This window comes from Porcisia hertigi, chromosome 36, assembly GCF_017918235.1.
Source record: "Porcisia hertigi strain C119 chromosome 36, whole genome shotgun sequence".
NCBI classification, from domain to species: domain Eukaryota; phylum Euglenozoa; class Kinetoplastea; order Trypanosomatida; family Trypanosomatidae; genus Porcisia; species Porcisia hertigi.
Genome location: NC_090595.1, coordinates 169,363 through 182,035, shown reverse-complemented (window position 1 = coordinate 182,035; position 12,673 = coordinate 169,363). Strand labels below are relative to the sequence as shown.

At 54.2% G+C, this 12,673-nt stretch overlaps 4 protein-coding genes across 4 annotated transcripts; all 4 read left to right on the top strand.

Moving 5' to 3' along the window:
- Positions 1-1,564: 1,564 nt before the first annotated feature.
- JKF63_00042 (uncharacterized protein) lies at positions 1,565-2,242 on the top strand (the record flags this gene model as incomplete). Its single annotated transcript, XM_067896096.1, has 1 exon — positions 1,565-2,242. One exon carries the CDS (start codon positions 1,565-1,567, stop codon positions 2,240-2,242), a length of 678 nt encoding a protein of 225 aa, XP_067752253.1.
- Positions 2,243-4,055: 1,813 nt separating this feature from the next.
- Positions 4,056-5,378, top strand: JKF63_00041 (uncharacterized protein; the record flags this gene model as incomplete). The annotated part of the gene is made up of 1 exon (XM_067896095.1): positions 4,056-5,378. The coding sequence occupies one exon, from the start codon at positions 4,056-4,058 to the stop codon at positions 5,376-5,378; it is 1,323 nt and encodes a 440-aa protein (XP_067752252.1).
- A 1,095-nt stretch (positions 5,379-6,473) lies between these two features.
- JKF63_00040 (uncharacterized protein) lies at positions 6,474-8,327 on the top strand (the record flags this gene model as incomplete). Its single annotated transcript, XM_067896094.1, has 1 exon — positions 6,474-8,327. The coding sequence occupies one exon, from the start codon at positions 6,474-6,476 to the stop codon at positions 8,325-8,327; it is 1,854 nt and encodes a 617-aa protein (XP_067752251.1).
- A 1,915-nt stretch (positions 8,328-10,242) lies between these two features.
- JKF63_00039 (uncharacterized protein) lies at positions 10,243-11,808 on the top strand (the record flags this gene model as incomplete). The annotated part of the gene is made up of 1 exon (XM_067896093.1): positions 10,243-11,808. The coding sequence occupies one exon, from the start codon at positions 10,243-10,245 to the stop codon at positions 11,806-11,808; it is 1,566 nt and encodes a 521-aa protein (XP_067752250.1).
- Positions 11,809-12,673: the final 865 nt, after the last annotated feature.

The window sequence follows — 12,673 nt, the reverse complement described above, 5'->3', positions numbered from 1 at the left end:
CACAGTGCCAGGTAGGCTGTCCCGATGGCGGGGGGGGGTGCTCCGATTCTAGCAGCGCAGTAGGCAGGCACACCATATGTACCCTATCTTGTCACTGCTAGTCTACCTCCACTGTAGGAACCCAAAGCAGTGGAGACGTCCCCGTGCTTAACTGTGTGAGGATGGTTTCCCGTCCTCTTGGCAAAACGGTATTCTTTGTCGGGGTTGGACAGCTTCCAATAAGCAGCTCCTGTCATGGCACGTTGCAGCTTGTGTGGTGGTTTCAGGGGATGTTGAGATGGTTTCTCGGTCTGGGGGCGAGATCCGTGACCTCCCCTCCCCCTCCCCCTCCTCCACACCCCGCTAGAGTCGGTTTCCCCAAAGGTGTGAACTCCGCGGACTCGTCAGCACCTTTTGTCGTGCCCCACCTGAGAGCGACCCAAAGCAAACTGTTTGTTTTTTTTTGTGGAGGGGCACACTACAGGCTACTAGACCTGGCATGGGTTTTTCAATAGGTCGTACAGCATGCCATTTTCTGTGATCATGGTGCCCGGGTTGGGCGCCTTGAGAAGGTAAAGCTAATACGTGTGAACCACCACGCTCGTCCCCTGGTGCCTTAGCTAACGGTGTTCTCTTTTAAACAGCTCATGTCACAGCTCCACTACACCACAACCAGCGCTATTGCTACAGGGGAGGGGGCAAAGTTCGCGGTTGCTGCAACAGAGTGTGTACGAGCACTGTTGTGGAGCATCTATGTCGCTTATTCAAGTAGAAAGACAGGGTTCTGTTTCTATTCTTGTACCCGCCCCCGCTTCTCCGAAAAAGAATACGAGTAGAATGATGTCACGAGAAAGCTGCAAAAGAAGGAGTACGGTGCATGTGGTGCGCCACAGAGTGCACGGCGCCGACAAGATGTAGAAAAAGAGTAAAAAAAAAGGTGCCCCCTCCCACGCCCTGCTCACCCGCGTGATATCTCCTCATGGAATCTCTTCAATCTTTTTCCCCTTCGAGCCAAATCAAGGATCGCTGCTAATGTTTTTTTTTGTGTGTTGCTACCTTGCCTCCGTTGAGCCAAACAAAGAGCAAAGAAAAAGGATACAAACAAGCGCTGCACGGTAATGTTGCTGTCTTTTGCGAAGGGCGAGGCTTCTCCGACGTCGCCCAAAGGCTCTAGGCGGTAATATTTGAGACATAAGCTTGTTTTTCTGTTGTCTGGTACGTCCCACAACAACGGAATGTTGGCGTAACAACGCGGCAAAGGAGTCGCTCACTCCTCCCTTCAGAGTATTTTTTGCGATGATGAATGTGTGCGATAACTCCACAGTATCGCTGAGAGGATTTCATTATCTCGCGTGATCATCTTTTCCTCTTGAGACTCGACTCCACCCATGTTTGCTCCGTTCCTCCTTTGTTGTTTCTCCATACCCACAACAACCTTGTGTGTCTGTCACACTGGTGTTTACCCCCCCTAAAAAAAACTAATCGCTTCTGTTCTTCGACTGTGCATATAAAGTGAAGCTTTATTAGCACACTTGAAAGCTGTGAGTGCAACCCCACCCCCCTTTTCCCCCTCCTCTAGTTACGAATGCTTCGCAGGACTCAATTCTCCTTTTTTGCGGCGTCGCGCTCTCTGCTGAGTGGCGGCGGCTCGCATGGCCCCGCCCCGTACCAGGACAAGTCCTACCCTGTACAACCTCACAACCTGAATGAGCTCCAGCAGCCCCCGGATAGCTGGCGCAAGAGCCCCATCATGAGCAAGCTCATGGATCAGTCTCTGCCGGTGTACGATGATGTGGTGACCGGTGTGGGCCGCCTGTATTGGCAGGAGCCGGCGCGCGTGTGGCACATGTTCGAGGCTGATGACACCCTTATGCTTGAGGAGCACGATCGCGAGGAGTGGAACGACCGGCCCTATGTTGCGGTGAATCACCTGTACGAGCCCCCGATTGGTAGTGAGGAGCGCCCCATTCGTGTGGAAGGCACAGGTAACCCAGGTGATCAACAGATCGTACTGTGCTTCGGTAACTGCGCACCGCATGTGCCGCAGTCCAACTACTATATGATGATGAAGGGTTACACCAAGTCCAAGTGTCCGATGTGCCAGCAGTGGTTTTATGTCCACAACCGCCCCTGGCTTGTGATGCACCCGGACTGGACAGATGAGCCGGCTGCTGACGAAGGTCCCGCCTACACGTTCGCTGAGATCGAGGCCGAGTTCGACCGTGATTTCCACGAGTTCGGCGTATACCTCAACGCCGAGTGAGGCACACGGGCTCTAACCCTTGTCCTACCCCCCCCTCGTATTCCCTATGAGAGTTAGTCTGTGTGTGTTGGTTTGTGCGTATGTGGCGTTGTCTGTGCGGTGCGTGCGTGTTCAGGGGTGCTCTTTTTTTTCTTGTCTACGTCTCCCCTCTCTTGTTTTTTTCCCGCACGTTTGCACGCTGTCCTGTCGTGGATGGCAGAGGCACTTTCAAGAGAAAACAGCAGCATGTAGCAGCGGCAAGGGTGTGAGGCGCCGCGACGAAGGACAGGAGAGGGGAAATGGGAATGTTGTTATTATTTTGTATTTTCATTTCGCTATGTTCTGTTGTTTATGCTGCCCTTGGTTTTCGCGTGTTGGTCCGACCTTTAAAACAGGGAGGGGAGAGGGGGAGAGGCGTTCAGTTTGAAGGTGTCAAAAAGGAGGAGGAGGAGGAGGGGGGGAGGGGCCAGTACCTGGTTCAACCCCCTCCCCCTCCCCCGCTTTTGTTGGTTAGTTAAGTAATAGCAGGTGGCCAAAACGTGTATGGATAACATGTGAAGAAAAGCAAAGAGGGGGAGACTCAAATGATCAAAGCCAAAGGAGGGAGGAGTTGTGGCGGTGGTGGTCTAGAGGAGAGGGACGAAAGATCTGGGGGTGAGTTGGACGCGTGAAAGGCGCTGCTGGCATTGTAAATGTTTCTTGCCGCCTTTTTTTTGGCGCTTCTCTAGTCACCCTCCCCCCGCTCATTTCGCAGCATTCCCCACAAACTCCCCACCGTCTTTTTTTTTGGACCGTCTCCATCTTCGTTTCTGAGTTGTGTTTTTCTTTCTGTTTTCCTTTCACGCTGCACCGTGTTGCTGAGGCACCGAATTCCCCATCTTTGTTTTTACCTCTTTTTGTAGCCCTTTGTTTTTTTCTCCTTTATTGGTACCCCCGCCCCCTCACCTTAGCATCTATTCATGTTCATCTCCTTTTCTCGATATGTGTGTCAGTGTGTGTGATAGTTTCTGTTGCTGTGTGCGTGTTCATGCTCTTCTTGAGATTGTGGTGCCAGCGTCTGCATCGCATCCAGCAGCAGCAGCAGCACTGACCTCCTCTTCCTCTTCCTCTCCTCGTCTACTATCTCGAGACCCACACACACACGCACACACACACACAGACACTTACACACACACACAAAAAGAACAAAAGGAAGTCCGTCATTTTTCTTTGTTCCTTTTCGCTCCCTCCTCCCCCAACTGTAGGTATGCAAGCACTCAAAAAATAGACATAAATGCCCCACAAAAACATACATGGTGCGCCTCTTGGTTAGAGCCGATATGTACGAGGCGTCACTCGAAGAGATCCGCATATATCTGTCGTGGCCAAGGTCCTTATAATCGGCTCTTGTTGGAGTCGTGTGCCTTTTTCCCCCGTTCTCAGACGGCTGGTTCAGGCAATCTCCGATACCTTGCCTCAGGTTTTTCGTGATGTCGAGGACTCAACTGGACGCTGCCTCTTCGCCTTTGCCGCTATAGCGACAGGCTTTTGCACCGGTCGTCCCTCGCTGATGTCGTATCAAGTGTTTTCCTCCTCTTTACGTTTGAAACGTTCTCCTGGTTTGCGTCGCGCGCGCCTTTTCTTTCTCACTGTTACCCGTGCTGGTGTCACCACCGATGCACTACGCATGCGCCTTTCTTTTTTTACACACAAAAACCGCCACCCTCACATAAAATAAATGTTTGACATCTCTTCCCCTGTTGAGGTGCAGAGGTTTTGCTGGAGGAGCAGGTAGTTCAGCTTCTCAAACCGGGTTACACCCCCTGCTGCCGCGTTTCTCAGACACGTGGCAGTTATGAGAGCAGAGGAGTCTTTGTTTTACCAAAAGACGATACTGGCACCGATGGTGCGCGTGTGCAGTCCAGGCTTTCGCGCTCTGTGCGGCGCGCACGGCGCCGACGTCGTCTTCACGGAGGAGGTGGTGGCTGCGAAGCTTGCGACGTGCCAGCGCGAGGTGGTCCACTACCCTACAGTGGACACACCGATGGCCGAGTATGTGTCTTATGACGCGTTCAAAAAGGCATACAAGCGTTCTGTTGTGCTGAGCACGCCTGCACGCGGCGCGACCAACTCCAGCGGTCACAAAGCGGGGCATGTCGCCACTCCTTGCGTTGTGCTGCAGCTTGGTGTGGCAGACCCTGCGCTTGGCGCGGCTGCAGCGCTTGTGTGCAGCAATGACATCGACGGCATTGACATCAACATGGGTTGCCCAAAGAAATTTAGTGTGCATAACGGCTTCGGTGCCGCGCTCATGCGGCGGCCAGAGGTGGGCGGGGCGATTCTCCGTGCCGTGCACGACACTGTGAACAGCGAGACACGTGTTTCAGCGCGGGGCGGTAGGTGCGTTGCCGTGAGCCTCAAGACGCGTCTTTTGGACACTGCTGAAGACACTGTGGAGATGCTGCGGGCAATGCTGAAGGCGGCGCAGCACACGCCAATGAGTCCTGCTTTGCACGCAATTACTATCCACGCCCGCACACCGGATCAGCGCTCTGAACAAGCCCCTCTGTACAATCGTGCGGCAAAGGTAGTTGATACCTGCAAGGCTGACACCGCCTTTGAAGGCATTTCGTTTGTCTTGAATGGTTCTATCCTGTCACGTAAGGACGGGGAGTCAAAGTGCGCACTTTACGGCTTTGACGGGGCCATGATTGCCCGCGCCGCACTGGAGGACGCGCGGTGCTTTCACCACGAAGTTGGCGAGGTTTCTTTGCCCGCCACCGCCGCTCCGGACGTACAGGTGGAGTCGGCGCAGGATGCCGAGGAGTACGCCATGTCCATCATGAAGGAGCTCTTTTTCTACTCGGTGCGTTACCGCACCCTGTTCAATAACTTCAAGTATCATCTCACCCGTGCCTTTCCGGTGGTGGAGGCCCTCAGGCCACTCATGGAGAGGGTACAACTTAACCTGCGCAGCTACTCCGACTGCTACGAGTTTTTCCGCCTAACTGGAGAGGAGAAGGCACTGGTGGAATCCTGTGCACACATGATGGAACTGCTCCCTGAGAAGCCGTCTCGTGCACTAAAACGCGCAGTGACATCACCGGACGGGAGTGAGGAGGACAATGAGCATGTGCACAAGCTTCCGCGTATCGAGAAGGCGGCGGCGGTCGCGTAAGGAGACACAGTTGAAGGCTTCCCTCCTCTTACTGTGTGTGCGTGTGCTCGTGTGCTTCGATTAACTGTACAGTATCACATCAAATTTTGTTTTCCTCCCGAATCCCCTTTGTCTGTCTGCGGTGTGTGTGTGTATGTGTGTGTGTGTGTGTGTCGCCCCTCACTGGCTAACACTAGCATTTAAAGCGGTCATAAAGGCCGACAAACACATCAATTGGCGTAAGCGCTGTGGTCTCCTGAGCTGAGTGGTTCGTCTACACTTGGAGCTCGATGCATTGTGCATAATGTATCTCACATTTCAGGACGCGTTGCTAATCGGGGGGGGGGGGAGCATCCCTACTCTGCGCGCCATAACTTTTGTAGCAGTGGCGGGAGCTAATATACTTTTCCCCCCTCCCCCTTTTCCCCCTCTCCCCAAGGTGTGTCTTCTCCCCGTCACCACGCTACATCCACCACACACAAGCGCCTCTTCACCTCCCTACGAATTACTGTGGTTTTCTTTTGAACAGTTATGCATATGTGCGGTGTATACCCGAATACCTGAACAAAAAAGGAAAGGAGGGAAAGGGGTATATATATATATATATATAACCTTGATGAGCTACTGACAGAACAAAGATCGCATCACTGCTCAACTCCTTTGTCTCACCTGCGGTATACCCACAGCATTCGATCATCTATATCGGGTCCAATCGTTGCTTCGCTTGCATTCCACCCCCCTTCGCTCTTGTGCGCCTCGCTACGCTATCGATCGCTGTGCAGCGGTTTGCACTTCGCCTATCAGCACTTTTGGTTTCCATAATCCTCATTGTTCACTTTTCGTTTTTCTTTTTTTTTGTTGCGACTTTCTTGGTGACAACTGTAATCGGTTATGTATATACATTTATACATATTCCTGTTTTTTTTTGATCATCTCGCGTGATCGACAAAGTGGCACCGCGCGTTTTTACACTCTTCGTGCTCTTTCCCTTCCTCTCCCTTTACTGTACGCCTCTTACTGCCCGTGCTGCAGGTGTGCGTGTGTGTGTGTGTGTGTGTGTGCTGTTGACGTTGTTTAGTTCTCCCCCCTCCCCCCAAAATGCTACACGACAATAGAATGTCTACATCATCCACCGTGAAGGCGAGCTGTGGTCGTCGAAATTGTGTAGAGCAGGTCAGGAGCTACTTGGACAAAGCTTTTGGTGCCACGGCGGGTCTCAAGGTGCTTCTCTGCGATGATTCGGTTTGTGACATCCTCTCCGTTGCCTACTTCCAGCACCAGTTGCTCCAGCACAACATCGTGCTGGTTGATATGCTGTCGAATCAGGGGCGCTATCCGATGAAGCACTTCTCGTGTGTAATTGTGTGTCGCCCCTCGGCGGCATCGCTGGCATCCGTGTATCAGGAGCTGGCGGAGGGAAACTTTTCCTCCTACGACATCTACTTCACCTACATGCTGGATTCCACGCTGCTGCAGTCTCTGGCGAACGCAGATGTACTTAATCTGGTGTCGCACGTGGAGGAACTGTATGTCGACTCTGTTCCCATTACGGAGTGGGTATGTCTGACGCAGTTGAAGCCGTCTCCACTGTCCAAGGGTCCAAGTCCGGTCGTGAACCCTATTACCTACAGTCAGTGGGATCCCAAGTCCCTGGAGCGGATGTCGGAGAGTGTAATTAGCATGCTTCTGTCGACGAATCGAAGACCGCTTATTCGATACCGCGAGGGGAGTAGGCTTTCTGAGAAGCTCGCAACGGAGGTTGCGGCTCGCATGAAGAGCGTCCACGCTACATTCCCAGATCTCAAAGCCACTGAGAGTGTGCTGGTGATCGTAGACCGCAAGGACGATCCCGTCACTCCTCTGTTGATGCCTTGGACGTACGAGGCAATGATTCATGAGCTGATCGGCTTTCAGCGCGGCAATGAAGTAGTCATCGACGACCCGGACGCGAAGCCGGAGGATCGTGTGCACATTCTCACCCCGCAGACGGACGCTTTTTTCCTGAAGCACCGCTACAGTGATTGGGGTCAGGTCTGCGTGGCAGTTAGCGAGATGGTGAAGACGTACAAGGAGATGAACAAATTTGATCGCAACACCGTTTCCCTCGATGAAATCAAAAATTTCATGAGCCTCTTTCCCGAGGCTCGCAAAAAGTCTATGCAAGTGACCCGGCACTGCGCCATCACGAGCGAACTGGTCGCCGAGATCAACGGCCGCAACCTCACTCGGCTCTCCGTGCTCGAGCAGGACATCATTTCCAACAACAACGTGACAGAGCACAGCCGCCTCGTGCTTGAGGTGGTGCAGGACCCCAACACGGACGTTGACGATGCCCTGCGCATTGTCATGTTGTATCATCTGCACTACGAGAAGGTGGCCGGCAACATAATCATGCAGTTGAAGCAGGGGCTCATGCAGCGTCATTGCTCGCAGGAGAAGGTCCAACTGATCGACCGTCTTACCGAGTACGCTGGGCAGGACCAGCGGCACCACGAGATATTCAGGTCTTCCACGGGTCGCATGTTCCAGGCAGTCGCGAAGGCGGTTGGCCAGTTTGACAAGGATGTCCAGAACGTGCTCACCCAGCATGTGCCGCTCATCAAAAAAATTGTCAACCGCGTCTACAATGGTACGCTGGCGATGGACCGATACCCGGTACAGGAGGTGCCAGGGTGTCCTATCCCCGCTAGTCAGGCACCGTTTGTGCGTGCCAAGGACATCATCGTCGTTTACATTGGCGGTTACACCTTTTCGGAGGCGATGGTGCTGGCGCAAATCAACGAAGGCAATGTGGACAACAACCAGGAGACGCTGATGAACCTCGGCAAACAGGTGTCGCGTAAACTTGGCACCGACGGTGTTGCAGGACCATCGGCGGAGCCGTACACCGCCAAGATCGAGGCGCACGTTTCCCTCATCACCACGTCGATGCTGAGCAGCAAGGACTTCATTCGTTCACTGCCCTCGTAGAGGTCATGAGGCAAATGATGGTGTTTTTTTTTGGGGGGGGGAAGAGAGAGAGAAGTATAGGTGCACTGGGAGGAATGTATCGGGCCACGTCGTCGAGTGTGTCTGGGAAGTGCTGGTCTCGCCCTCGTGCTGTTCCCATGACATGGGAGTTGTGATTTCTGCAAGCATACGGCCAACATTCTCGTTGCTTCGTTAGTCTATGCCGTGATGGCTGGTGCCCTGTGCGCGTGCGTGTGTCTGCGCGTGAAGCGCTGCTGTGTATCCCCTTCGCCTCGGTGTGTCCGCATTCCAGCTTGCCTTGAAAGACGAAAGTTGGTGGTGCTGGCTGTTTTTCTGTCGTCGCTCTGCTCTCTGGAGTTTACGCGCGCTCCTTATTGGGTTCTCATTGGGTCCTTGTTGGACCTCTCGATTCTTTCCCGGCCGCCCCTCTTTACTTGGTAACATTAGCCAGGTGAGTCGCTGCGTTGAGACCTCTGAGAGGCCCCCGTGGTCTCTATATGAGCGATCATCTCTTTTTCTGTTTTGTTGTGTGCGTTTTTGCCCGCCTCTTCCCGTCGTCGCTCTCTTCAGTGTTGCCGGTGTTTGCTCAAACCTTTACTGCCGTCCCTTCATACACGTTTTTTTTTCCAGAGAGCCAAACGGAAGCTCACCAAAACGCAAAGAGCGAGGAGATTCCGTTTCTCTGTGACAGCGCATATGGCGGTACGGTAAAACAAACAAACAAACAAACAAGCAAACATTGCATCATATTCGTTTTTTCTTCGCATATGCGTAATCCCGACACTGTCCAAAGTGTCGTCCTCTCTACTTTCAAAAAGAAAAATGTACGGGTCAGGAGGAGGAAATCGATGCGTGGCGGCGTGAGTGGATGCAGCGCAAAGCGGTTACTGCCACCCGCTTTTCTGAATCCCCTGTTCCCCACCGGTCTTGGCCACGTCGACCCTTTGATCACACACTCGCTTCCTTCTTTTGCCGTCCTCCATTCTCGACCCTACCAACACTATCACGTGGCTTGAGAGCGTATTTCAATCCATTACGTATTCAAACGTACACGCCGCATACCCTTGACGCTCTACGGCAACTGACCTCAGCGAAGCGACAGCGCTGCAGAGGTCGCGTTCTGTCTGTGCGTGATTCCCTCCGAGACACCTTCCATCACCTTTCGCACAAAGCAGAAAGGAAGCGCACTCGAGTGCGCCACACCCCCGCCCGCGCATCACACACACACACACACACACACACACACACACGCCTGGCGCGCACGCACACCCATATCACATATCCAGAAGAGGGAGAGGGGCAACATAGAGACCCCTTTTCCCCTTCCACGTTCATGAGGCAAGGGGGGCTTACGCAAGGTCATTCACTTGTCGTCCTCTCATTCCCGAACTTTTCATTTTTTGTCTGTTTTCCACTCACCCCCCCGTGTACATGTACGGTATTGTATGTTTAGAACCCTCTTTTGTCTCGCCCTTCCTTCTCCCCTTCTTTTTTTTTCTGTCTGTCTGTCTGTCTGTCTCAGGCATTTCTCGCCGCTTCTCGCCTGTCTTTGTGTCCATTGTCGACCCACCCAAAAGGCCTACAGAAGTGTATGCCCACGCGAGCAGCTGCAGTCTCTTTCGCGTATCAAAGGTGTTTGTTGACAGTTTCTATCTCGTACATGTATGCACTGAGTTCACCCGTGCGAAAGCTTTTCTGTATCTCCCCTCTCTCCCACCGCCTGCTCCGCCAGAGACTCCACTACTTCTCTATTCGTCTTTCCGGGCATCGCTGCGGCTTCTTCGCACCGTCCTTCCATATCCCCCTTCCCTCTCACGAAGACAAGTGTTTTCTCCCTCTTTGTGCTTGGTCACTTGATTCGATTGCCGACGATATCATAGCTTTGAGTGCAACATCGAAGGTGTGGGGACGATTGATGTTTCCCGGGGGTGTGGGCAGCGGCCTAGAGCCTGTGTACCCCCTACATGGAGGTGCGTACCCGTTCGTGGACTCCATGCCCATTAGCAGCACGCCCGGCGTGTTTTCTTCTTGTATTGGCAGGTCAACATTGGGCGCAGGCGTTGACCGGGGCTGCATTGCTGGCGGCGGCATGGGCGCGCGAGTCGATCCGGCGGAGGGCTCTCCTGCCGAGGATGAGGCTTCCAAAAAGGAGGATCGGATGTTGCTTCGGCTGCTTTACCATCAACAGCAGTCTATTCAGGTACAGCTCAACACCATGATGGAGTGGATGCAGCAGGTGGATTATCGCATCGCTTCGGTTGAGCGACTGTTCCGCCGCGTGTGCCCCTCTACAGCTGACGAGACGACCTCTAATATCCCCACAAGTGCGGCAGCGCCACCTTTCCAAAGCACCTTCACAGCTGACGGCTATGGTACCGTGGCGGGGAAACCCCAAACTGCACAACTCTACTCGTCTTCCCCGGCGCTTGGCGTGCGAGAGGTATCCTTACCACATACAGGCTCTGCCCCGACGAGCGTCCACAGCGGACAAGGCCCTCAACAGCGTGGGGCGTCCAGCATATTAGAGAGCTCCTGTGCCTGTACTCCCCCATCTGAACAGACGAGACACCACACTGGCGGGGCGGGCGGCGGCAGCGCGGTGCCAAGCACAAACCGCTCCTTGGAGTCCGTGATGGCCCAGCCCTGGGATCCACACGACACTTCTTTCCGATCTACTAGTGGTGCGGCGGCACACAGTCGCACCTCCTCGTACACGAGCGCATTGGGTCGTCGTGCAAACCCTCTCTTAGCCTCGTCCACCACCGTGAGTAAATTGCCCACGTCATCCCTCCGGCCGAACTGGGGAGACCCGAAGCCGCTATCCAAAGCGGACACATCTGTGCCCAGCGGCACGGCGCAGACTTCCTTTTCTAGCCACTTCACCTCACTCGACACACAGCAGCCACCGCCGTCGCGGCAGCAACACCAGCAGAGTCGCCAGCCGCCCGTCGTCAGCCCTCCTACTGCGGCAGCTGTCCCGTACGCTTCGGCTCCTCTGTACACGTCAGCTGACGCCGCAGTGCCGCCGTACCGCCGGATACCACCAGAGTCGATCTCCCGTCAAACACTTGGTCGAGCCGCTGCTGCTGCCGTGGTTTCCACCACAGCGGCCAACCGCACATCTTCAGTTGTCAGTGGCGCAGCAGATGCGCCGCTGGCAACGTCCAATCGGGAGGGGACGCTGCCGCCTGCGCAGAACAGTAGCAGGGCTACATGTAGCAACCATGGCGACGCACAAGGATGCGCCACCACCGTAGCCCCGGTGGTGGACGAAGCGCAGAAGGTACCACCTACCCACAGTGGCACTAGAAGTCATCAAGACCCGCGAGCCATCACCGATCCCGCAACTGGGGCAAGCGGAGCTACTCGCGGGCACGGTGGGGGGACAGGCTTGCCCCTCGCGTCGAACGACGACTCGCTCAGCGATGGTTATGGCAGTTATGAGTCTCGTGTGTACATGAAGAATATTGGGCTGTTGTAGTGGTCGGGCCTTTGGGTGGTGAAGGCACTCCGCTGAGGCGCCGTTCTGTTATCCTCTGGGCGTTTCCCGTAAGTCTCTATCCCCCCCCCCCCCATGAACAAAGTCACCGTCAAGGCTCTTTTCTTTTCGTGTACTCTCATCCCCCCCCTCCCCTCCCCCTCCCCCTCTCTCTTTCCCTTTCCCATCGTTCTTGCTGTCCCGAGCATCCGTTCTTGGGGTGATGCTTGTCATGGCAACGATGCTGTGTACCACTACAACTGTTGGTCTGTTTCGATTTCTCAGTGTCTGTGAGATCATTAGTGCTGGTGTTCTTGTTAAGTGGTGATGGGGGGTCAGCGTCTTTTATGGTGGATGCCGGCCCCCCACTCGCTCTCTCTTCGCTTCTCCTTTTCTCTGTACTTGCGCTTTACCCGTTCTCTGTACGTCACGCCGGCGGACGCAGCGACTTTATGTTGTATTTCGTGCGCGTGTCGATGCTGGAGTGTCAGACGAGACGCGCCAGGGAAGGGGGGGGGCCTGCACCTGGAGAAACCACATGAAAAAAAGCGGGATGCATGTTGTTTGGAAAAAAAAGGGGAGGCTTACTTGTGTTGCGCCTTTTTCTTTTTCACTCTCTCTCCAAACTCATGGAATTCACTTTTTCCCTGTTCTCGATACCTTTAGATCAGAGCGCCGCACGCTCTGATTTGTTTGGTAGCCGTGGAGCGTGCACTCATAGGGTGAGAAGAGGAGGACGAGAAGAGGAAGCAGAGCCTTCTACAGTGAAGCCTCTCGTTTCCACTTCACCTTTTGTTTTCGCAAACAAAGCGACGGCATTCTGGGGCGTTCAACTTGTGGCCACCACACCGCTCTATGTTGTGTTCCC